This window comes from Amia ocellicauda, chromosome 12 (assembly GCF_036373705.1).
Source record: "Amia ocellicauda isolate fAmiCal2 chromosome 12, fAmiCal2.hap1, whole genome shotgun sequence".
NCBI classification, from domain to species: domain Eukaryota; kingdom Metazoa; phylum Chordata; class Actinopteri; order Amiiformes; family Amiidae; genus Amia; species Amia ocellicauda.
The window spans coordinates 26856617-26882765 of record NC_089861.1 but is presented as its reverse complement, the minus strand read 5'-3'; the positions used below and the strand labels follow the sequence as shown (position 1 = coordinate 26882765).

The window sequence follows — 26149 nt, the reverse complement described above, 5'->3', positions numbered from 1 at the left end:
TCTATATGGGGAAAGGGTGAAAGATATGGAGCAGCATTAGCTACAGTGAGAAAAAGAAAATAGTGAGAAATCTTATCCATGAAAGTCTCTATACTTTGTGTGACTTCAGGAGTTCAAAACTCTCGACAAGCGGCTCAGCGTGAGGCCCAGCTGTGACACTCACTTGTGGACAGGAAGCTGTTTACAGGGACAGCAATGTGCTTCTGCAGAGTTCCTCTTTGCACCGCGAGCCACAGGAGCCTGGCTGAAGAAGAGCTGTGAGCACGGTGTCTCTTGCACCCAGCAGATGCGTTGCTGTTATAAAGGTAAGGTGACTGTAAGTTGATTTTTCCATTTTAAAGAAAAGATGATAGATTTTTAAAAATACATCTGCACCAATTCAAAGTTTGATCCACCTACATTGCCAGTGAATAATTGTACTAAACGATGGGATTTCATTAGGCAAAAGACAGAATCCATTGGTAACCAAAAAGCTGCCATTGTGTTTTGGTATTAATACTTCTGATTGGCAGGTGGGTCAGGTTTGGGGCTTCATGACCTTTTCACAACCTAAATATAATATCATATTTTGTAAAGTCCTATTTGGAAAGATAATGCACTTCTTTAGTGCTGCATCTGAAAGTAACAGTGTTGTTAGTATGGATGAAGCCCTGCCCAGCTTTAACAAGATTGTGCATTGTTTGCTGGGATTTTGTATATTGCTGTTGTAAAATATAAAGCAATGCTTTCAAATAAAAGTTGATTAACAGAAATTAGAGGCATAGAGGTCATTGTGGTCAATGATGTATCAGTCAAATGCAACTCAGTGACTGAATTTATGTACTGAAATAACAGCTGAATCCAATATTATTATAATAATCATAATACACATAATCAATCATCATCATTCTCATTAGTCAATGGTGCTATGAACAGAAAAGGTATTGATAATAAATGTTCTTGTGTCCTGTGCAGCTACATTGTCTTAAAAAAACACACTATCCACTATTAAGATTAATGAACCTGAAACTGTCAAACTGTCAAGCTAGAATATTATCAATTTGAACCAACACAACATTGACAACCGAAACTTCAATGCATTGAACGTTACACCACTGAATGAACACGTACTGTAATTGCATGGTTTTGTGTATGATACAGCAGGTTATTTATTATGTATTTATTGACACCCTTATTCAGAGTTAGAGGTTACATAAGCAATAGGGGAGACCAGGGACAGTTGTAGTAACATGGGTCAGTTCTAACAGTTTTCTCTTATTTTATGGTGTGTCTGTTATGTTATGAATTTTGCACAACTTGTTGACACTGGCTAATGTTACAACTGACCCTGGTCATGGGGTAAATTGTAAAGTATGACTCCTTGGATTTGAAGCAATGTTGCAGTCTGCATGTTACCTCTAAGAACATAAAAGCAGTGTGAAATCACAGCAGATAGATTCAAGTGGTTTGTATTACAATAATCACCAAAACAGCTAAAACTAATGGAGTAATGGAGCGAAAGGTACAAAACATTACAACTGTTCCTGGTCTCCCCTACAAAAGTGCAGTAGTACAGTACAAAATTCAAGTCCAATTAAAAAATTACAAAAGTGCAGAAGTACAATGTAGAATATATATATATATATATATATATATATATATATATATATATATATATATATATATATATATTAGAGACTGTCCGATACAGGTTTTTTGGGTCCAATACCGATAATTAGGATGCAACATTTCCTGATTACGGATATATCTGCCGATTATATATATATATTTTTGTTTGTGAGCATGCAAAACAGAGATTTTCTAGCATGGATCCCTCAGATCTCTCCATGTTAGGGAGAAATTGTGTCAAATATGCACTGAAGGCAGGATTTTTACATAATAAATGTAACATTAATTTTCATCATAAATAACCACAAATCAAACATTGTAAAAAATAATTAAAATAAGGTAGAATAAAGGAAAAATATAAAAATATGCATGTTCTATATATTAGAACAAAGACCAAGGAATATGAGCAATTTCACACACAAATAGAAAAATGTGCATGTTCTATACATAAGAGCAAATAATATGACGGTGTTAAGTGCTGGTATAGTTTATATTTGCATTTTACATGAGTCAGGTTCTCTCAGGTTCACAAGTTCTGCTTAGTGCTCAACAGGGTTGCCAGTTCCGCTTATAAATTGGGCTTGTGCAACCACACATACGCTTATAGTTTAGCTTTGCCGCTTGTTGGTATATTTTGGTCTTATTTTAAGCCATGGTTTCCTGCTGAAAATGACCAAAGTTGTCAAAAAACATTTCCATATTACTTGTTTTTACCTTAATACCAGCCAACCAGCATTCCCCACTATTTTGTATTTTGAACCAATTGGAAAGTTAGTCAGTGGTCCCGTTCTTGTATGTATGTTTGTATGTGTACACACACACACACACACACACACACACACACACATATCTGTATCTATATCTCTAGATACAGATATATATGTGAGGTGACCCATGTTTTACATGTTTTCTTATAAATTTTGAATTTCTTCCCAATAAAGTGATTATTCAATCAAAGATTAATCTAAACACTTGTGGTAGATTTTGTCATAAATTGACTAAATTAACGTATTTAATTGGAAAAGTGAAAAGTCCGGAGTGGGCTTATAAGGTACATATGTTCCTTTTAATCCCACGTGTTCCAAATAAGCCCACACAAGTTTTAACAATGAATACTTAAAATTGTATTGATTAAGACCTCAAATAACCAACCTAACCAATTAAAATTGCATTTTTATATTATCCGAGACTAATGGAATTGTTGCACTTGTAGAGGCAGTTTGCTCTGCTGGTGTGCTGGTTGTTGGGGTTGGGGCTGGGGCTGTTGGGGCTGGAAGTCTGCACAGGTGCCTCAGAAAAATCAATGTATAACTTTTTTGAAATGCATTTTTCTGGATTTCTTTGTTGTTATTCTGTCTCTCACTGTTAAAATACACCTACCATAAAAATTATAGACTGATCATTTCTTTGTCAGTGGGCAAACTAAATCAGCAGGGGATCAAATACTTTTTTTCCCTCACTGTAATATATATATATATATATATATATATATATATATATATATATATATATATATATATACATACATATACATAAGCTAAAAAAATATTTTACTGGTATGTACAGGTGCAAAATGTTCACATGTCATATATATGTTAAATGTTATACATTAATTAACAAATGTTTAATTGTACTGCAATAATACACATTATTAACAAAGTAAATATTCTAACAATAACCCAAATGTATGACTTATTTGAATGGTTTATCTATTACTTGCTCTTAGGGCAACAGCAAGCACAATACACTCACCTAAAGGATTATTAGGAACACCTGTTCAATTTCTCATTAATGCAATTATCTAACCAACCAATCACATGGCAGTTGCTTCAATGCATTTAGGGGTGTGGTCCTGGTCAAGACAATCTCCTGAACTCCAAACTGAATGTCTGAATGGGAAAGAAAGGTGATTTAAGCAATTTTGAGCGTGGCATGGTTGTTGATGCCAGACGGGCCGGTCTGAGTATTTCACAATCTGCTCAGTTACTGGGATTTTCACGCAAAACCATTTCTAGGGTTTACAAAGAATGGTGTGAAAAGGGAAAAACATCCAGTATGCGGCAGTCCTGTGGGCGAAAATGCCTTGTTGATGCTAGAGGTCAGAGGAGAATGGGCCGACTGATTCAAGCTGATAGAAGAGCAACTTTGACTGAAATATCCACTCGTTACAACCCAGGTATGCAGCAAAGCATTTGTGAAGCCACAACACGTACAACCTTGAGGCGGATGGGCTACAACAGCAGAAGACCCCACCGGGTACCACTCATCTCCACTACAAATAGGAAAAAGAGGCTACAATTTGCACAAGCTCACCAAAATTGGACAGTTGAAGACTGGAAAAATGTTGCCTGGTCTGATGAGTCTCGATTTCTGTTGAGACATTCAGATGGTATGCCATGGTATGCAATCAATGCCACGTAGAATTAAGGTAGTTCTGAAGGCGAAAGGGGGTCAAACACAGTATTAGTATGGTGTTCCTAATAATCCTTTAGGTGAGTGTATGTAGCCTTTATAGCAAAATATATTGTAGAATATGCCACAGATCAAATATATGTCCTGGTATATTATATAATATAATACACACAATCTATTCTGTAATATACACTCACCTAAAGGATTATTAGGAACACCATACTAATACTGTGTTTGACCCCCTTTCGCCTTCAGAACTGCCTTAATTCTACGTGGCATTGATTCAACAAGGTGCTGAAAGCATTCTTTAGAAATGTTGGCCCATATTGATAGGATAGCATCTTGCAGTTGATGGAGATTTGTGGGATTGTGCACATCCAGGGCACGAAGCTCCCGTTCCACCACATCCCAAAGATGCTCTATTGGGTTGAGATCTGGTGACTGTGGGGGCCAGTTTAGTACAGTGAACTCATTGTCATGGTCAAGAAACCAATTTGAAATGATTCGACCTTTGTGACGTGGTGCATTATCCTGCTGGAAGTAGCCATCATAGGATGGGTACATGGTGGTCATAAAGGGATGGACATGGTCAGAAACAATGCTCAGGTAGGCCGTGGCATTTAAACGATGCCCAATTGGCACTACGGGGCCTAATGTGTGCCAAGAAAACATCCCCCACACCATTACACCACCACCACCAGCCTGCACAGTGGTAACAAGGCATGATGGATCCATGTTCTCATTCTGTTTACGCCAAATTCTGACTCTACCATCTGAATGTCTCAACAGAAATCGAGACTCATCAGACCAGGCAACATTTTTCCAGTCTTCAACTGTCCAATTTTGGTGAGCTTGTGCAAATTGTAGCCTCTTTTTCCTATTTGTAGTGGAGATGAGTGGAGATGAGAGATTCTGCTGTTGTAGCCCATCCGCCTCAAGGTTGTATGTGTTGTGGCTTCACAAATGCTATGCTGCATACCTCGGTTGTAACGAGTGGTTATTTCAGTCAAAGTTGCTCTTCTATCAGCTTGAATCAGTCGGCCCATTCTCCTCTGACCTCTAGCATCAACAAGGCATTTTCGCCCACAGGACTGCCGCATACTGGATGTTTTTCCCTTTTCACACCATTCTTTGTAAACACTAGAAATGGTTGTGCGTGAAAATCCCAGTAACTGAGCAGATTGTGAAATACTCAGACCGGCCTGTCTGGCACCAACAACCATGCCACGCTCAAAATTGCTTAAATCACCTTTCTTTCCCATTCAGACATTCAGTTTGGAGTTCAGGAGATTGTCTTGACCAGGACCACACCCCTAAATGCATTGAAGCAACTGCCATGTGATTGGTTGGTTAGATAATTACATTAATGAGAAATTGAACAGGTGTTCCTAATAATTCTTTAGGTGAGTGTATATGGTAAGTATGGCAATATATTTTGCAATATATTTAATTTTCATAAGGGTTAGATATGTAGGATAAATGTTAATGCTTCAAACTGTTGTTATCTCCATTACTCTAAACATATGTTTGTCACAACTATATTTAATTTAACACAGTGAACCAAATATAGATTTTTCCTCGCATTTGTGAAGTGTAATTTGTGAACGCCTCGTTCTTTCCGGTTTAAATAAATCTATCTTACAGTCCTGTTTCAGTCTGCATTGGTTGTCTTCATGTCATTTAATCAGTGAATGGAATTAACTAATTTAATCGATTAACCAAACTGAACTAAATCAAATTAATTGAGTAATTAAAAACAGTCGAACTGACCATCACTATTGTACTGTGACAGCTCTGTGTTGACGGAGTCTCTGTGAGTCTGTCCAATCAGCGCTCTCAAGGTGTTGGCCAATGACGCAGATCTATTAGGCTAGAAACAGGCCGTGATTTTGGCATAACTGTGTTAGGAAAACAAATGACACTATTGATACTGATTGCACTGATTCTGTGTTGGTGACTGTAACATTTCTCAAAGGCAAGGTGTATAGATCCAAGTGCAGGCTCTGTACTAGCAAAGCAGAAAGGCAAACAATCCAAGAGGGGACATCCAGAAGGTAAAACAGGAATAGTTCAGGGTCGCTCGATCAGGCAAACAGGTTAAACTGGGAGATCCAAAAGAGGTGGTCAAGGACAGGAAAACAGGAGTCTAAACACGGTAGGTAAACAAGGAATAATGCTCAGAAATGTTTCAGGAGAGAAGACAAGACTTAGCGATTATACTATGGAACAAAGGGGTTTATATACTGTGTTTAGGGAGAAAGGGATGACTGGGTAAAGGGTGAAAGACCAATGGGGAGAGGGGAAAGACAGAACAAGTGCACGTGAATAGAAGGAATGTAATGTGACTGATTGACCCGGGAACTGAGAGAAAGAAGCACAGGGATTAATACTCGGGAGAGAGAGACCTCAGGTGGTGAGCTGAAGGAATAGCAGGCGAGACCGTGACAGTGACGCATTGGTGAGGCAGCTGCGGTGCCTCCTGTGGTTGCCGTGCCAAAGGTAAACAACAAGCTTTTTAGCTAATAATGTTGCACACAACTCAAGTAATTACACTCCCTACGGCTAACATTAAATGACATTTTTCGGGTTCCGGTACAGTCACACAACAAACTATGAAGCACAATACTAAAATTGGAAAACTTTTTAATTTCACGAGGTTTGCTTTCTAAACAAGCCCAGTGTTTCACTCTTGGCGGGAATTAAACAGAAACACATTGCAGGAAAGATGAAGTGGGCCAGTCACTGTTCTTGTGGGCTCCTCAGTGGAGCGCTTGGTTTCCCAGACCAGACAGTAACTCACATATTGTAGGCGAGAGGGTCACACACTGAGAGAGAATTGAATGCCACTACTATTTTTTAAAAATGTCAAGGTAAGCAACTGTTAGAACATATAGTAACCATGGACCGGATTAAATCAAAACTTTGAGCCACCTGCTAATAACAAACAATAAACCTGTACATCATAGCAGTTACATGTATGATTAGAAGAAAGTGTCATTAGCGGGTGGGTCAAAGTTTTGATTTAATCCCAGCCCATGTGTTGAAAATATCTCAGTTAATGATGTTGTGCTATGGATTTTTTTGACAGGCTTCAGTATCTGTCTGATAGCTATAGGGTAAGCCAGCTGTTAGCCTAGTATCAATTTAAAAAAAGTTTTCTGGCAGAAACATTATTATTATTTCAAGTCCCGATGTCATCTCCTCTGTTCCTGAGGGAACTGAACCTTTTCACCCTGGAACAGCGAAGACTATGTGGGGACTTGATCCAAGTCTTCAAAATCATGAAAGGCATCGACCACATCAAACCAGTGGAGCTTTTCCAGATAAGCAGGGACACATGCACCCGGGGACACAAATGGAAATTGGGCTTCAAAGCATTCAAAACGGAAAACAGGAGACACTTCTTCACACAGAGAGTTGTCACAATCTGGAACAAACTACCCAGTGATGTGGTAGAAGCTGAAAATATGGGAATATTTAAAAATAGTCTGAATAGGATCCTTGGATCACTTAGATATTAATGGACACCAAACGAGCACGATGGGTCGAATGGCCTCCTCTCGTTTGTAAACTTTATTATGTTCTTCTTATGTTCTAAAATGACCCAATAATGTCATCTGTTTTTTATTTATATGGGACTCCATTTTGTGGAACATCATTCTTTTTAGTGATGATTTGAACCTTTCAATAATTATTTTATTGTTTTGAAATGTTTTTAGTACCTAAACACTTGGAGTCAAGGATTGTAATTATCTTTGTTTTTTTAATGTGAGTGATTGGGAAAGCTTTCAGAGGCTTCAGGCTATGGAATCTCGGGGTCATTGGAACAAAAAGGGCAGTTATAGAGCAGCAAAGATTTTCTTAACAAGAAGGCACTTTTTAGAAAAATAGATTTTAATATCCTTCCAAAACTTTTTCCTTCACATACCTCTTTAACAGTTTGATGCACTTTTCATATTATGAAAATGTATAATGGCTTTTGAAAATATTAGTCTATTTTTCTTACAATCAATCTTGAAGTCAAAGTTTCACATTCAACCTTTTAGTGTGAATAACAAAATAAAACCACCTTATAATATTTCACATTTGAAAATCCAAAGGTTAAACCAATAATGGTCTTTATTTCCTCTTTGTTGACCTCTCTCCACTCTTTCCCTTTTGCTGTCGCTGTTCTCAGTCCTTCTAAATTTGTATATATTACAACTTTGGTAATGATGGATGGGTAAAGGTTATGGAGGTTCCTATCAAATTCCATGAGAAATGTATAGGGTCATTATTGATCTGGCATATGCAAACTAGGGCTGGGATTAAATCAAAACTTTGACCCACCCGCTAATCAAAAACTACAGAACTGTACTCAGTTGCGGCTTCATTTTCAGTAAGATGCCACTTTCTTCTAATCATACATGTAACCGCTGATGTACAGCTTTGTAGTTTGCTATTAATGGGTAAGTCAAAGTTTTGATCCAGTTAATCCAGTCCTAAGACTAAGCTTACAGTGGGACAAAACAGAATGACAAACTACTTGCGATTGGAAAACAACAGGTTTTCCATAAGTCTTGGTAACAAAGCAGCACTACTTTAAAACTGTATGAAAATGTTCCATAAATCACTTCCCAAATCTAAAAATCTTGGCATAACTGAAAAGTACATACATATCCTTAATAAACCAAGGTTTCCATTTGCTCTCAATCTGTACAAAAGGGTCCCCATGAGAAGAGCTCACACTGCAGGCTTGCTAGTTAAAGCAGCTATTGTAGATGTGAGGAACTGGGCTTCTTCCCCTGCCTCTCATGCCCAAATACAGTAACAGCAGAGCATCACAGATTCACAGCCTTCAAAACAAGAACAATGTGTGAAAGTAAGTGGTGATTAAAAAGTAAACCTATCAGATCTGAAATGTACATGAGCAGTTTCTAAACGACACGACTCAAACTGTCCAGTGAATGTGTGCAGAGGAAACAAAGATACAAAAAATAAAATAGCAAGTTATTTCAGAATCTGCTGTACGATGTGCCTCTGCATTGCCTCGCTGATGTACTATCTGCTTCATTTTCACAGATCGATGTCATTTTCTGAGAAGGATGCCTGCAGTGGTTTTCATATTGATCTTCTGTGTCACAGGTAAACCTGCAGGAGCCCCCTGCTCTCACAGCTCTACCTGTACAGGCCGTTAGTTCATCCTTCTCTATTCAGTGCGGACACTGAGAGGAGCTTTGAACACAGTCTAACCAAAATACCTTCATTTATTTTTACATCTCTCCCTTATCTGTCACACATTGGGCTGCTAATGTACCAGATGACCATCAACTCTGCTCATCTCTCACACCCATCTTTTTATTTATTTTAACAAATGTGTATCTATTTGTGAATTCCAGTAGATCTAAAGCAATATCTCTAAGCCACTGCAGATTTCAAGATTCAGTCATCCTGTCCCAAGATCAATCTATCTTCCACAGTTAACCTAGTAACTAGAAGTCACGTAACAATTGCACCCACTTTGAGTATACATGATATTAATCTACATGAATCAGTATAAATGTTATTAATTTAGCATCCTCTCTCTAAAGAAAAAGATGATTGCAGTTATTTTTTTTATAGAGAAACAAACAAACACACTGAACATATTCCCAGAACAGTTTTGATTTGATGGGCGTTTATTTCATTGCCAATATCTTCCTACAAATATATGAAGAGACACATTAAACAATAAAGTAATACATTAAAAACACTGAAGCTACCAAGTGTTCTTGTCAATACAAATGGAGTAAACTGGGTTACTTACTTTGTGATGGTTGTGAAATGGATTTTAATTCAACACTTTCTTGCCCTGTAATGCCTGTTAAGATTAAATACAAGGATTGGATGCATGTCTGTATAGTGGTGTTTCAGCAACAATGCAGTACATTAACAGTTGCACTGAAAGATATCCTATGGATAGGGAATTAATACATATAGAAGTGTCAACATCAACCCCAGCAGATCCTGACATACTAGATTGCTGAGGAATCTATTTATTTATGTATTTAAATGTCATTACTTTTCAGGGACACAGAGTGAAACCACAGATTGGCCTATCAATCTTCCTCAGAAGCTCACAGCAGAGGAGGGTCTGTGTGTGATCATCCCATGCAGCTTCAGCAATCCAGAGAATAAACTGCAGCCCCCCTTTACTGGAATATGGCTTAAAACAGAACAAACCCCCCAAAAAACTGTTTTTCACTCCAGTGGCCCCTCTAAAGTGAGTGAGGAGTACAGAGGCCGTGTTGCCCTGCTTGGCAACCTCACTGAGAATCAATGCACTGTGATCATCAGTGACCTGAGGAAGAGCGACGGGGGCACTTATCAGTTCAGAGCGGACGGGAAAAGGAAAAATGCCAAAAATACATATAAGAAGAAATGTAACATCATTATAAATGGTAAGCAGAAATGAATAAGTGATGGAATTAAAATCATTTAAGCAGTTCACACAAAACTGCAGTTTTTAATATTGATACTGACAGGTCAAACATTGCCATTATCACATGATATTTTAAAAAACTATTGTGGGGAGGGGGGGCTTTTTAAACTATTTAGCCTATTTATTTCCTTTATCATTTTATTTCTACAAAATATTATATTTTTCTCTGACAGGGTAAGATTAAGTCAAACCCCTTGCCCTTTTCACGGAGGTTTGCTGTTGGAGCTGCTCATTACGGTTTGAATTTAGAAACCAGTATCTTAAGGCACCGATAACGTAGCTGTCACACTAGTAGCTGGTTTCTCAGACCTCCATCAGCACTAGTCTTGGATGCAGTTCAATATTTTTGGTTAGTGAATGACGTTCTGGACGAGTAATAGCTCCCGTCACATACAGGCAGTCAACCATGATCCTTACAGTCTGGAGCTCCAGCTCTGCTCAGCATGTATTAGAGTCAATCTGTTCAGCTACACATTACACAGGTAGAGAGAATAAATCTGCTCAGCTACCTGTATTACAGAGGAATACAGAGATTCAATCTGTTCAGCTACACATTACACAGGTAGAGAGAATAAATCTGCTCAGCTACATGTATTACAGAGGAATACAGAGATTCAATCTGTTCAGCTACACATTACACAGGTAGAGAGAATAAATCTGCTCAGCTACATGTATTACAGAGGAATAAAGAGATTCAATCTGTTCAGCTACACGTTACACAGTCAGACAAAGATGTGTTCAACAGACGCATAAGACCCAAGAACACTGAGGGCATCAGGATGGCGAGTTGCTTTTGAGATCATGTTATATCTGTAATAACTGGAATGAGAATAGGACCTCCGTTTCTTCCATAACGGCAGCATACTTGGATTAAAACTAATTGCAAATTAATTAACTTTGTTAGGTTCTCAGTATGATTAGATTTGTATTATCAAAATTTGTTTTATTTGTGATGCAGGTACCTGTCACATATGTTAAATACATGTCCTTTCAGATCTGACACAGAAGCCCACTATGAGCCCAGTGAGTGTGACAGAAGGAGAGCTGGCCACACTGACCTGCACTGCCCCAGGACGATGCTCTGGGACCCCCCCCACCATAACATGGAAAACAAAGCCTGACCTGAAAGGCATTGAGACTCACAAGAGTGAGAACAACTCTGATGGGACAACAACTCATTCATCTGATTTCATATTTTGGCCTGTTCCCAAACACAACAAAGCTGTTATTTCTTGTGAAGTGAAGTTTACAAACACAACAACCCAAGAAAGTGTGACTTTGGAAGTGAAGTGTAAGTAGAATTAGTAATGTAAACTTGATAAATAAATGCACACACACCTACACACGCACACACACACAAACACACCTTCATACATTAGCAAATCAAATTTCCAGTCCAATAGATTACACTCAATGCAGAATTATTAAACACAAGACAAAAATATAACATAGATATTATTATTGTCTGTGTTGTATTTTATGAAAGATTTCCTGAATTCAGATATCACAGATATCCATAACAATTAGAAGGCAAAAGTAATCAAAACAGGAAAAGTATAAAATCTCAAATCAGCATTTACTGATTTCAACCAAATGTTTTGCATTTCAGATTCTCAAAGGAAGCCTTCAGTCAGTCATAGTCCAGAAACAGTAAAGGAGGGTGAAGCTCTAACTCTGACATGCAATTTCTACTGCAATCCAACTGCTAATGTTTCCTGGACTAAGGGTGGTGCAACATTGTCTCTCAAAGAGAACAGCACAGAACTAAACTACACCATTGTCAATGTGACACATACGGATGCTGGGGAATACACCTGTATAGCACAAGATCATGCCAAAAAGACTGTGAATACTTCTATCATGGTTTCTGTACATTGTAAGTACACTGTACTGATATTTATACAATATATGTGTAATAGATAAATTACATAAATTATTAGATAAACACAACACCTAAATAGTTTCTTAAATGTAACACATATACAACAAGAAAAGCATTTCAGCAAAGTGGGATCTGACAGGGCAGAGCATATATGTGAAATAAAGAAAGAAAATGTTTTACATTGGTTTTAGTGTAGGCGAAGCTGGGCATAACTAACTGAATGAGGTTATGACAGTATAAAAGTAATATCATGACGAATGCAGTAGTTTAAAACTGGTTAGTAATTTTATCAATACAGGCTGAGGGAAACACAGGAGCCTAGTGTTTCCAAGTTAGAAACCATACAAAGCAGCAAAGGATAAATGTCAAAATGGCTGCCATGGTTTACAGGTCAAATTTGTCTTAAGTGATTTTGACTTTTTTTTTCTATCTTCTTTTTATTAGGTTTCTTACAAAAATACAAAGTATCAAAAAGTACAATATATATTTCTTACAGAATGAGGTTGCAAGAACCTCGTTTATATATCATATACAATAAAATGAGTAAAATAAGACTAGGAGAAGAGTAAGATTATATAAGAACAACAAACATTTAAAAAAAAGGAAAACAAACAAAAAAGGCAAGTCTGAATAGTGCCAGTTGAGATACTAGTTATCATCTACTCTTTAGCAGAGATTAAGGATGCGAAGAGAGTTTCAGTCCATCAAAATAATTATGGAAGGGTTGCCAGGCCACATAAACGTGATTGTGTATTTAATTTTTTCAAGTTTTAGATGTTGCATTATAATATATATATAATTATATCCTTGATCCAGTGGGCAAGGGAGTGCAGGGCAGGATGCCTCCAGTTAAGGAAAATGAGATGCTTTGCAAGCAGTGTGGAAAAGGCCAGCGTGTAAGCTTGAGTTTTAGGCAAAGGAATATCGTTGGGTTTTACTCTAAAGAGTGCTGTAAGGGGAAAGGGGTCGAGTTTAAGTCCTATAATATGGGAGAGCGAAGTAAAAACAGAGGACCAGTGTGAAACCAGCTTAGGACATGTGCAGTACATATGAATAAGAGTGGCAGGGGCAGAGTGGCATTTATCACACGTTGGGTCCAAATCTGGATATAGTTTTGATAATTTGACTTTTGATAGGTGGATCCGATGTAGGATTTTGAATTGTATCAAACCATGTCTTGCACATGTCTCATAGATTCCCAGGTGCTATCTGATATGTTTATTTCAAAATCTTGTTCCCAAAGAGTTTTTAGGGTCGCAAGAGAGGGGCAATTAAGTGAAGATATAAGAATGTAAATTATTGATATTAAGCCTTAGCAAATTGGGTATAACTCCAACAGAGTCTATAGGAGATTTCGAGGGTAATGACGAAAACAGTGCAAAATCTCGGACTTGTAAGTAGCAGAAGTGTGTGCGTGGCAAGATATATTTTTGGGATAGGATGTCAAATGAGGCGAAAGTATTGTCGACCTATAAATCTGCAATGGTTCCAATACCTCTCTCCAGCCATGTGCAAAGGCCAGGGTCCTCTAATGAAGGCAGAAATAGATGATTTGCCTGATGGGACTGAATAGAGAGAGCATAATCTAAATTGTTTCCAAATCTTAAGTGATTGAATGACTATAGGATTAGAACTGAAGCGATTGATAGAGAAAGGAATAAAGGAGCTAAGCAGAGCGTTGACATGCCATTGCCTCCATTTGTACCCATGCTGGATTGCCCTCTTCAGCCATGTGATGCCATAGTGGCATACTACGAATATTGGCCAACCAATAGTAAAATTTAAAGTTGGGCAGTGCCAAACCACCTACCTGCTTAGGTCTTTGTAAAAAGGCTTTACGAATCTGGGGTACCTTTTTGTCCCAAATAAAAGAGGAAATAATCTGGTCCACTGTTAGGAAAAAATGCTTGGGGATAAACATTGGAATGGATTGAAATAAATATAAAAATTTAGGTATTCATTTTTACAGCTTTTATGCAACCAATCCGACAGAGATAGACTAGCATGTAAAATAAAATAAAAAGTTAGATTTGAGAAGATCCCCAACAGAGTGAGTGACCAAGATTCCCAAATAGTCAGTGGGTAATTCTTGGCTGCCAAATTAATAGGAAAAATCTCACTTTTTTGTATGTTAATTTTAAAACCTGAAAATGTACAGAATTCTTCCAGAATAGAGAGAATGTGCAGAAGGGAGGAACTGTGATTGGAGAAGCAGGTCATCAGCATAAAGAAAGATTCTCTGCTCCACCCCCCCCCCCAGGACCACCCCCTTTATATCTCCAATGACCGTAGAGAAATTGCAAGGGGTTCTATAGCAATAACAAGAAGAAGGGGTGAAAGAGGGCAGCCCTGTCTAGTACTTAGTTGAACTGAGAAGAATGTAGAATGAGTATTATTTGTGCAGACTGATGCTAGGCGAGATGAGTACAGTAGCTTTATCCAGGTGATCAAATTTGAACCAAATCCAAATTTATGACGAGCGCCAAATAAATAGTCCCATTCCACCTGGTCAAAGGCCTTTTCTGCATCCATTGATATTAGAACTTCAGGTAGGGTTGTAGTTGAGTTTGTATAGATGTATACTTAGTGAAGAGATTAATTTAGTGAAATCAGGGTCTGCCAGAAGAAGCGCATTAAGACACCAAGGAGGACGAGAAATAGCCTGATTAGGGAACATTAATTCTAAAATTAAAGGGGCATGATATTACAAAACTATTATATGCACAGGACTGAATTGAATGAGCAACCTGTTATCAAGAAAAAAAGTAGTCAATACGGAAGTAAGTGTGGTGGACAGGTGAGAAAAATGTATATTGTCTTGCTGATGGATAAAGAAAGCGCCATGGATCCGACATTTCATGTATGTCAAGAAAGGTTCTAATAGCTAAAGCAGATTTTGAAAATGAAAAAGATTTTGTAGATGAGCGATCTAGAGATGGATTGAGGACACAATTAAAGTCGCCCCGAGAAGCAGGTGATGTGAATCTAATCAGGTATGGAAAAAAGGAAGTTGGAAATAAAGTGATGGTCATCCCAATTGGGCTAAACATTAGCTAAAATCAATGGACAATTAAAGAGTGTGCCTTTCACTGTAACATACTGGGCATTAGGGTCAGCAGTAACCATGGAAGGGATGAAAGGAACATTTTTGTGAATTAAGATTGCTACACCTCTTACCTTAGAAAATTGTAATGAAACATCTGCTCACCCAGACTCTCAGAATGTGAAAGTGATCGGATGTACATAAATGGGTTTCTTTCCGGAAAGCAATGTCCATTCCCAAATTCTTCAGATGAAAGAGTATCTTGCTTCTTATAACTGGGTGGTTTAATCCCTTAACATTCCCACTGATAAAATTAACCGGGCTCCCTCCCTGTGTACATTTTTTTTATTAGTGGACACAGTAATAGAAAGGGGACATATGTGAATGGAGCCAATATAGAGTGACCATAGCAAATCTTGTGATCTCCATTGAAAGTGACACAAAGGTGGGCCAGGTGGAGAAGGTCATATTTAATTCTAGCTTCACGAAGTTGGGTTTTCATGTTTCTGTATTCCCCACGACATCATGCAAAATCAACACTGAGGTCAGGGTAGATGAAGATTTTGCTTCCACGGAAGTAGAGTTGACCCTTCTCTCTTGCCAGGTGCATAATGTGTGCCTTCATTTTGTAGTGGTGTAGCCATAAAATGATTGGTCTTGGGGGCCCGCCGAGTTGTGGCCTCAGTGCCCGATCCACTACCGATGGCGAATCGAAGCTCTCCTTGTTAAAAATCTGCAGAAGTGCCTCCGTGAAGACAGTGGGATTTCCCTCCTCTGAGCCCTCAGGCACACCAATGATCTGAATATTCTGTCTCCTACTGCGATTCTCTAAATCATCCACCTTGGTCATCAGCTTTGCAATGTGGGTTTCCAGCTGGGTGCAGCGATTTTCGAGAGCCCCAATTCTATCACTCACGTCTGTTGCTGAATGTTCGACATCTCGTAGCCTTTGATTGAAGGAGGCAACTGAAGCTTGTAGAGCTGCTACTGAAGAGCGGAGCTCTGTGTGGAGACCAGCGAATTCGGCAAGTATGGTGGTTTCTAGATTTGCTATTGTGCTGGAGGGAGATGTTTTCCGCAGTAGCAGAACCAGTACCAGTATCCTCTGACCGGACTGGGTACAGTCAGTCCTACTATTTCAGCATGAGAAGCTGGAAAGAAAGGTCACTGGCATATTATTATACTTCTTAGCAGATGTCCTTATCCTGGGCGATTTATAATTGTTATGACGTATCACGTTATTTTAACATACAATTATCTAATTTATACTGGAGCAATCTAGATAAAGTACTGTAACGATCCTACGGGGGGTTCTCGTGTCCTGGCAAGATGGGGGATCGAACCCCGGTCTCCGCCACAACGCAACGATCTTACCACATCCCTAAAAGGCCCAAGCCTCTTAGCGAGGCTCAAGATCGCTACAGTACCTTGCTCAAGGGGCAGGGGCAGAGTGGCATGTCACCCACCTGCGATTGAACCAAAGACCTGCTCAGGAGTTCAGACTGCTGCCCATATTACACTATTACACAATGGGTTACTAAAAAAGACACTATTTGACACTTGTAGCTCAGTTACAGACCCAGAAGACATGGTCTGCTGGCAGTGTGGGTGGCTTTGATGTGCACTGAGTTAGATGGTGTCCTGGAGTTCATATCCTAAGCATTAATTCAGACATTTGGCAGCACACTGTGATACAGTCAACCACAGATGGGTGAAATATGGTGACATTTAAATAGAAATTAAATGAAAAGCAGCAAAACCTATTTCTGAAATGAAATGTAATGCAAAATGTTGAAATATTTAAAAAGATTTAAATGTGGAATCAAGTCCCCAAGGGGATAAAACATGCTTGGATTCTAAATGAACTGAAATCTTAACAAGAGTGATACCATTATTAGCCTTCAAACAGGACAGCACTGTGCAATGCGTGTTTATCTGTCAGTTCTCACTGTATACTTTCTCTCCTCAGATACTCCTCATATTCTGAACGGTTCAGGATGCACCACTGAGGGAGATCGGCTCACCTGTGTTTGTATCAGCCAAGGTCACCCCTTACCCAGTATAGAGTGGCGTGAAGTGACTGTATCCACAGATACACCCCTCAGTGTCTCTACAGCTTCAACTAACCAGAGCATTAACAGCACCATAGTCCTGTCTGCAAACGCAACTGCAAACAACAGTGTTTTGTGTGTCAGTAGCAATGAGATGGGTGAAGTGAGGAGGCAGCTTTATGGCAGCAACACCATAAATGGATCAGGTGAGCTGTTAGAAAAGGGAGGGATTCTATTATAGTCTCACTTGTTTAGTGTCTCAATAGGTGACTTGGCACAGAAGATGGTTTGATATTCAGACTGTACATGTAAACATGCATTCTTCACATTACAATCTTGTTTATCTGTGCTGGGGTTTCATCAGGAGGACCATAGAGCCATCTGTCTCAAAGCATACAGAAGCAAAACCAAGTGAGGCCTGAGCTGAAACACTCTTTATAGGTTCTGCAACCAGATGGAGTATTGAGTCAATGGTAGATGTGAGCAGAGAGTGAGAGTGAGGGGCTGGGGTCCACGTGGACAGGAGAAACCCCCAAAATTCCCCTATAAAACTAGCTAATAGAATCCTAAAATCCATACTAAAACTAAATCCCTATTCTATATAATTTTCAAAGAAACAAAAACAAAGGAACCCCTAAGCTTCCTGGCTGCAGGAGCTGTCTGCTGCTCTCTCGGCTGTAGGCTCTTCTGCAGTGGCGTGTCCACAACATTTTGAATGGGGTTGCCAAGGGGGGGGCACAGACCCAATTTAGGGGTGCCATCCTTAAATTGATATAATTATGATGGTTCAACACTTTAAATTATCCAGCTTAGTTTTGGTACATTTCCCTCTTCAAATAAATAATAATTCAAACTGAAAAGTCTTAATACAGTGTTTGCATTGAAGGTTAAGAATGTATATAAGGGTATTAGCACACATTAGTAAATCTGTGTCATCACTGGTTTGTACCCTATCAACTCAGTGAAGATGAATCAAGATGCAGCTGTAAGTCTACTCTCCACACATAGATTAAGTTATTCAAGCAGGTCTTTTCCCAATTTCTAATAATGTCCAGATGTTTTAATAACCATTGTCCTATTGGTCAGTATAGCCAACATTTCTTTGCAACTCAGATTATGGCAGCTATAGCTAGCGTCACCCTCAGAAATAAGAAAATTGGCACAATCAAATGATTCATTTAACTTAACGAAATCGTAAATAGCAGAAGTGAAAATACAATTATACAAATATGCTAAGCTAACTCAGCCTGTTATTTTTTTAGAATAGGACACAAAATAATAAACATTTCCCCCTCATTCCTTCATTACTAGGTGCTACTTGGAATTAAAATGCTTAATGATTAATTTAATTCATAACCAAAATAAAATGCTTTGTATGAGTGGATTATTTGTCATTCATTGTACGGTCTATTTATACTTCAATTAATGTTTGAGAAAAATCAGATTTAGAATTAATGTAATGTCAAATCCTTGATGAATAGTGGCTTGTTTTGGGCATATTTGCGGTGGGGAAATCAATAAACTGTTGAACGATCTTGGGTGCTGTTAGGCCATTATGGTATGATGAGAAATATCAGTAACACACAATATTCAATTTCTGTCCAATCTATATCGTTGCAAAAACTCTTCATCATCATCATCATCATAGTGCTGTAACACATTTAGTTTCACGGATGGTGCGCTGAACCCGTCTTCTCACAGCTGCCTATCTAGTTAGGGGACGCCACGAGGTCTCCTAAATATTGGTCACACTAGGAGTACTTTTAATTGTAAAGAATCTATATGAATGATCAATTTCACATCACTCTCAGACTTTTCCAGCACTTTTATTTCACTATCAGACACGTTATGAATACGGGCCCAGAGGAGTTGCAGTCTCACCTTTTAGGTTTGATCAACTTGACTAAAGACCAATCAGACCTCAGAATTTCTGCGGGACGCGGGCACTGGGGTGGCCAATCAGATTTCAGAGCGGACCTCAGCCACCCCCCTCTACCCATAGACACGTCCCTGGCTCTCGGGTACTGGGGGGCACCGGTGCCGGCATCTGTCTGTCTGTCTCACTCCAGCTTTTCTTTTCTTTTCGTTCTCTCTCCGCGTCTTTTCTTGACAGTGTCCACTGGCCAGTAGTGGAGCTTCAATCAGTTAGGTGCAGGTGTGCAACACTGGCAATTTTCCTGCAGAAAATAATAAAAAATCTAACAATTAGTGAAATAAAATCGTAAAATAAGCAGTGAAAAAGTGATTGGAATACAAACTAATAAGAAAAGAAATCACACCTTATATAATAAACCCCAATGAAGAAAAATACATAATGCATCAAAACGTGATACAGAGCCTTAGTCCACCCACCTGACATATCATGTCCCACTTTCTCTTAGATCACTGGCTGCTACTTCTCACACATCCAAACACCATTATTGGATTCATTTTGGGGGTTTCTGCAGCTGCTTTCGTCATCTTTATTTGGTGTTGCATAGCATGCATATGTAAAAGGTCAGTATTTTTTTTTAATGAATTGGCTATAATTGATATGAATGTCACCCCTTATGTTCTTATGTACACTGTAAGCCGCCCTGGATAAGGACGCCTGCTCTGAAAAAGGAGAGAAATTATGATAATAATGATAAGTATGAACCAATGCCATCAATATATCTTTCACAATGAAAATGTTCATGTAAGAAGCTTATTAACAAATGTTGTTGTTGTGAAGGAGGAAGAAGCCAAAGTTAAAGCAAGAACCAGCTGATCAGACACTGGATCACACCCTGGAGATGGTCACAAGCATCCAGCAGGTACAGCTGTGCAGCAAATCATCTCCCCCCACTCTCTGAAGTTCAAAAATACAGTATTGTGTGTGTGATTAGTATGACAGTCTGAGGGAACCACTCCAGTAGCAGGTGGTCAATTCTACCCCTAAGATGCTCATGCATGAACACAACAAAATTAACAAATTATCCATAAATCAATGTATCAATTATATTTGAAATAATTAAAATAAGTCAATTTTAACTAATTTACACATTATAAATATACACTGCCGTTCAAAAGTTTGGGGTCACTTAGAAATGTCCTTGTTTTTGAAAGAAAATATTTTTTTTGTCCATTAAGATAACATCAAATTGATCAGAAATACAGTGTAGACATTTTTAATGTTTTAAATGACTCTTGTAGCTGGAAATGGCTGATGTGTAATGGAATATCTACATTGGTGTACAGAGGGCAATTATCAGCAACCATCAGTCCTGTGTTCCAATGGCACGTTGTGTTTGCTAATCCAAGTTTAGTATTTTAAAAGGCTAATTGATCATTAGAAAACCCTTTTGCAATTATGGTAGCATAGCTGAAAACTGTTGTGCTGATTAAAGAAGCTTTGGTGGTGGTAAAGTGGGAGATTTGTACAGGGTAAAAGGGATCTTTTTGCACTCCATTTTGCAATGCCATGCCATACCCTGTGGATGGCGCTTGATTGGAGCCAATTTCCTCCTACAACAGGACAATGACCCAAAGCACAGCTCCAAAGTATGTAAGAACTATTTATGGAAGAAGCAGTCAGCTGGTATTCTGTGGCCAGCACAGTCACTGGATCTCAACCCTATTGAGCTGTTGTGGGAGCAGCTTGACTGTATGGTACGTAAGAACTGCCCATCAAGCCAGTCCAACTTGTGGGAGGTGCTTCAGGAAGCATGGGGTGAAATCTCTTCAGATTACCTCAACAAATTGACAACTAGAATGCCAAAGGTCTGCTATGCTGTAATTGATGCAAATGGAGGATTCTTTGACAAAAGCAAAGTTTGAAGGACACGATTATTATTTAAATTAAAAATCATTATTTCTAACCTTGTCAATGACTATATTTCCTATTCATTTTGCTACATTTCCTATCCAAACTCATTTAATGTATGTTTTCATGGAAAACAGTGACATTTCTAAGTGACCCCAAACTTTTGAACTGTAGTGTATATACACTCACCTAAAAGATTATTAGGAACACCATACTAATACTGTGTTTGACGCCCTTTCGCCTTCAGAACTGCCTTAATTCTACGTGGCATTGATTCAACAAGGTGCTGAAAGCATTCTTTAGAAATGTTGGCCCATATTGATAGGATAGCATCTTGCAGTTGATGGAGATTTGTGGGATGCACATCCAGGGCACGAAGCTCCCGTTCCACCACATCCCAAAGATGCTCTATTGGGTTGAGATCTGGTGACTGTGGGGGCCAGTTTAGTACAGGTGAACTAATTGTCATGTTCAAGAAACCAATTTGAAATGATTCGACCTTTGTGACATGGTGCATTATCCTGCTGGAAGTAGCCATCAGAGGATGGGTACATGGTGGTCATAAAGGGATGGACATGGTCAGAAACAATGCTCAGGTAGGCCGTGGCATTCAAACGATGCCCAATTGGCACTAAGGGGCCTAAAGTGTGCCAAGAAAACATCCCCCACACCATTACACCACCACCACCAGCCTGCACAGTGGTAACAAGGCATGATGGATCCATGTTCTCATTCTGATTACGCCAAATTCGGACTCTACCATCTGAATGTCTCAACAGAAATCGAGACTCATCAGACCAGGCAACATTTTTCCAGTCTTCAACTGTCCAATTTTGGTGAGCTTGTGCAAATTGTAGCCTCTTTTTCCTATTTGTAGTGGAGATGAGTGGTACCCAGTGGGGTCTTCTGCTGTTGTAGCCCATCCGCCTCAAGGTTGTACGTGTTGTGGCTTCACAAATGCTTTGCTGCATACCTCGGTTGTAACGAGTGGTTATTTCAGTCAAAGTTGCTCTTCTGTCAGCTTGAATCAGTCGGCCCATTCTCCTCTGACTTCTAGCATCAACAAGGCATTTTCGCCCACAGGACTGCCGCATACTGGATGTTTTTCCCTTTTCACACCATTCTTTGTAAACCCTAGAAATGGTTGTGCGTGAAAATCCCAGTAACTGAGCAGATTGTGAAATACTCAGACCGGCCCGTCTGGCACCAACAACCATGCCACGCTCAAAATTGCTTAAATCACCTTTCTTTCCCATTCAGACATTCAGTTTGGAGTTCAGGAGATTGTCTTGACCAGGACCACACCCCTAAATGCATTGAAGCAACTGCCATGTGATTGGTTGGTTATTTAATTGCATTAATGAGAAATTGAACAGGTGTTCCTAATAATCCTTTAGGTGAGTGTGTATATATATATATATATATATATATATATATATATATATATATATATATATATATATATATATACACACCAATCACCCATAACATTATGACCACCTGCATAATATTGTGTAGGTCCCCCTTTTGCCATCAAAACAGCCCTGACCCATTGAGGCATGGACTCCACTAGACCTCTGAAGGTGTGCTGTGGTATCTGGCACCAAGACGTTAGCAGCAGATCCTTTAAGTCCTGTAAGTTGCGAGTTGTGGCCTCCATGGATCGGACTTGTTTGTCCAGCACATCCCACAATTGCTCGATTGGATTGAGATCTGGGGAATTTGGAGGCCAAGTCAACACCCTGAACTCGTGATTCATCAGACCAGGCCACCTTCTTCCATTGCTCCGTGGTCCAGTTCTGATGCTCACGTGCCCTTTGTAGGTGCTTTCAGCAGTGGACAGGGGTCAGCATGGGCACCATGACTGGTCTGCGGCTACACAGCCCCATACGCAACAAACTGCGATGCACTGTGTGTTCTGACACCTTTCTATCAGAACCAGCATTCACTTTTTCAGCAATTTGAGCTACAGTAGCTGGTCTGTTGGATCAGACCACACGGGCCAGCCTTCGCTCCCCACGTGCATCAATGAGCCTTGGCCGCCCATGACCCTGTCTGTTCACCGCTTTTCCTTCCTTGGACCACTTTTGATAGGTACTGGCCACTGCAGACCGGGAACACCCCACAAGAGCTGCAGTTTTGGAGATGCTCTGAACCAGTCGTCTAGCCATCACAATTTGGCCCTTGTCAAAGTCCTCAGATCCTTACGCTTGCCCTTTTTTCCTGCTTCTAACACATCAACTTTGAGGACAAAATGTTCACTTGCTGCCTAATATATCCCACCCACTGACAGGTGCCATGATAATTAGATTATCAGTGTTATTCATTTCACCCGTCAGTGGTCATAATGTTATGGGTGATCAGTGTATGTATGTATGTATGTATGTATGTATGTATATAAATATATATTTCAAATCTGTAAGAGAATTACAGTCTGTCAAATTGATAATTGTTGCCTGTTCCCACAAATTGAGATTCAAACACTGTGTATTATATCTGAGACGGCTGCTATTTCTGTGGCTCAGGTTCAGCAGGATGAGCAGACCCCACTGCAGGAGGACAAGCCTGTGGCCAGTGAAGAGCCTTTAGAAGTGAATGCCGGGGAAGAGAAGGACGTGTCATACGCCAGCATTGACTTCGCTCGACTCCCGGGGATGAGCAGCCCGGCGGAGACAGGGGCAGAGGCTGGCGGGACGGAATATGCAGAGGTAAAGCTCAAAGACAAGAACAGGCATGAAGACAACACAGAGGAGCAAGAGCAGGACGAGGAACACAACAGGACCGATCCCACAGAGGCGGATTCGTGTGTATACTCCCAGATCGAGGAGAACAAAAAATAACAATGGAAATCTCATAACATCAAATAAGAATTGATATCTTTATTTCTTTTTGGTTTTACTATGTTTGTTTTTACTTTAATAGTATCTTTAAAATTATATCTTTAAATAGTTTTCCTTTTCCAGACAGACTAATAAACATAGACAGAGACTATTGGAGAGTTCTTGTCATGTTGAGTAGGCCCATTTGTACAGGTTTTCTTAGTGCCGAGTTATTTTCAGAGAATACAATATTGATTACAATATTAGAATAGTTATTTTAATAGAATATACATTATAGATATTTAATAAAATATATTTCTGTACAGTCAGTTATACAGATTCAGTCCCCTGGCCTCCTGGTTACAAATCAGTTATCTAAACATATTCATGTAAATATGCTAATATTATAGAAGTTAATTTTCTTTATACCAATATATCTGTATTGATCAGCTTTTCTATTTGCTGATCATGTTATGAATACACAATTACATAAACCACCTCTACCTTTCTAAGGTCTGTTTTATTATTCAAAATGTTCTGAAGATATTTTGTTATATATAGTGATTTTAGCTTAAGGGGGGCAGCTAATATGGTTGATTCTATTTTTATTGACAAAGATACAGTGGCTCTCACTGTCACACAAGTTTAATTGTGCATGAAATCAGAATGGATTTAATCAGGAATTTTTGCCACCTATAAACACAGAAAATGTCCATAATGTCAAAGTAAAAAATAACCTGCACATTTTTCTAAATTAATTACAAATACAAAACAGAAAATAATTGAATGCATAAGTAATCAGCCCCTTTGCTATGTGATGAAACCAATTGTCTTTAGAAGTCACGTAATTTGTTGAATGGAGTCCACCTCTGTGCAATTAAGGTGTGTCACATGATTTCAGGTTAAATACATCTGTCTCTGGGAGGTTCCACAGTCGGTTAGTACAATTCCTAACAAAAACTACATCATGAAGATGAAGGATCATTCAAATCAAATCCAGAATAAGGTTCTTCAAAAGCACCAATCAGGGTTAGGATATAAGAACATTTCTAAGATATTGAATATCTCACCCCGCACAGTAAAGTCCATTATTAATTAATGGAGAGAATATGGCACAACTGTGAATCTGAATAGATCAGACCATCCTCAAAAACTGAGTATCCTGGCGAGAAGGGCAGTAGTTAGAGAAACCACCAAGAGGCCTAGAGCTGAGCTGGGAGACACTGTGCAGATTGCTTCACAAAAGTGGCCTTTATGGGAGAAAAAAAATCACATCTCATCTTGGCTAGAGTTTGACAAAAGGCATGTGGGAGACTCTGAGACCAAGTGGAGGAAGATTCTCTGCATCAGGGCCTGGAAACTTTGTAAAGATAGAGGGAAAAATAGATACAGCAGAGTACAGAGAAATCATTGGGAGAAGATTTACCTTCCAGCAGGACAATGACCCCAAACATAAAGTCAAAGCCACACAGGAGTGACTCAAAAACAAGAAGGTTGATGTCCTGGAGTAGCCCAGTCAAAGCCCGGACCTCAATCAAATTGAGAATATGTGGAAAGAGTTGAAAATTGCTGTTCACAAAAGGTCCCTTTCCAACGTGATTGAGCTTGAGTAATTTTGCAAAGAATGGGACAATATTGCTGTGTCCAGATGTGCGAAGGGTGGTAGGGACTTATAGGCTATTACTGCTTCCAAAGGTGCCTCTACCAAATATTGACTGAAGGGAAGGGCACTTGTGGTTTTCTGATTTATATTTGTAATAGTTTAGAACAATTTGTAGAGTATATATTTTTTCACTTTCACATCATGGACATTTTCTGTGTTGATCAGTGGCAAAAACTCCCATTTAAATCCATTCTGATTTCATGTTGCAACACAATGGAATGGGGAAAAGTCCAAGGGGGTTGAGTTTTGAGAGCCACTGTATGATAAAACAATTTAACAATGTATAATATAAATGTCATCCATAATTTTACAGTCGGTGTCATCTGTCTACAAAACGCAGTAGAAACTGAAACCTGTAGACAGAAAGAACACTAGTGAGGAATTAATTAAAAAGGAACTTGTGTTACAATGGAATGTATGGTTTGCT

General features: G+C 39.1%; 1 protein-coding gene across 1 annotated transcript; it reads left to right on the top strand.

Moving 5' to 3' along the window:
* Window positions 1–24744, top strand: LOC136764800 (sialic acid-binding Ig-like lectin 5). The gene is made up of 9 exons (XM_066719122.1): window positions 1–305; window positions 9082–9144; window positions 10068–10439; window positions 11475–11771; window positions 12090–12356; window positions 17375–17662; window positions 19838–19952; window positions 20170–20251; window positions 23766–24744. The coding sequence occupies exons 1-9, from the start codon at window positions 287–289 to the stop codon at window positions 24078–24080; spliced, it is 1818 nt and encodes a 605-aa protein (XP_066575219.1). The 5' UTR covers window positions 1–286; the 3' UTR covers window positions 24081–24744.
* The last annotated feature ends 1405 nt before the right edge of the window (window positions 24745–26149 follow it).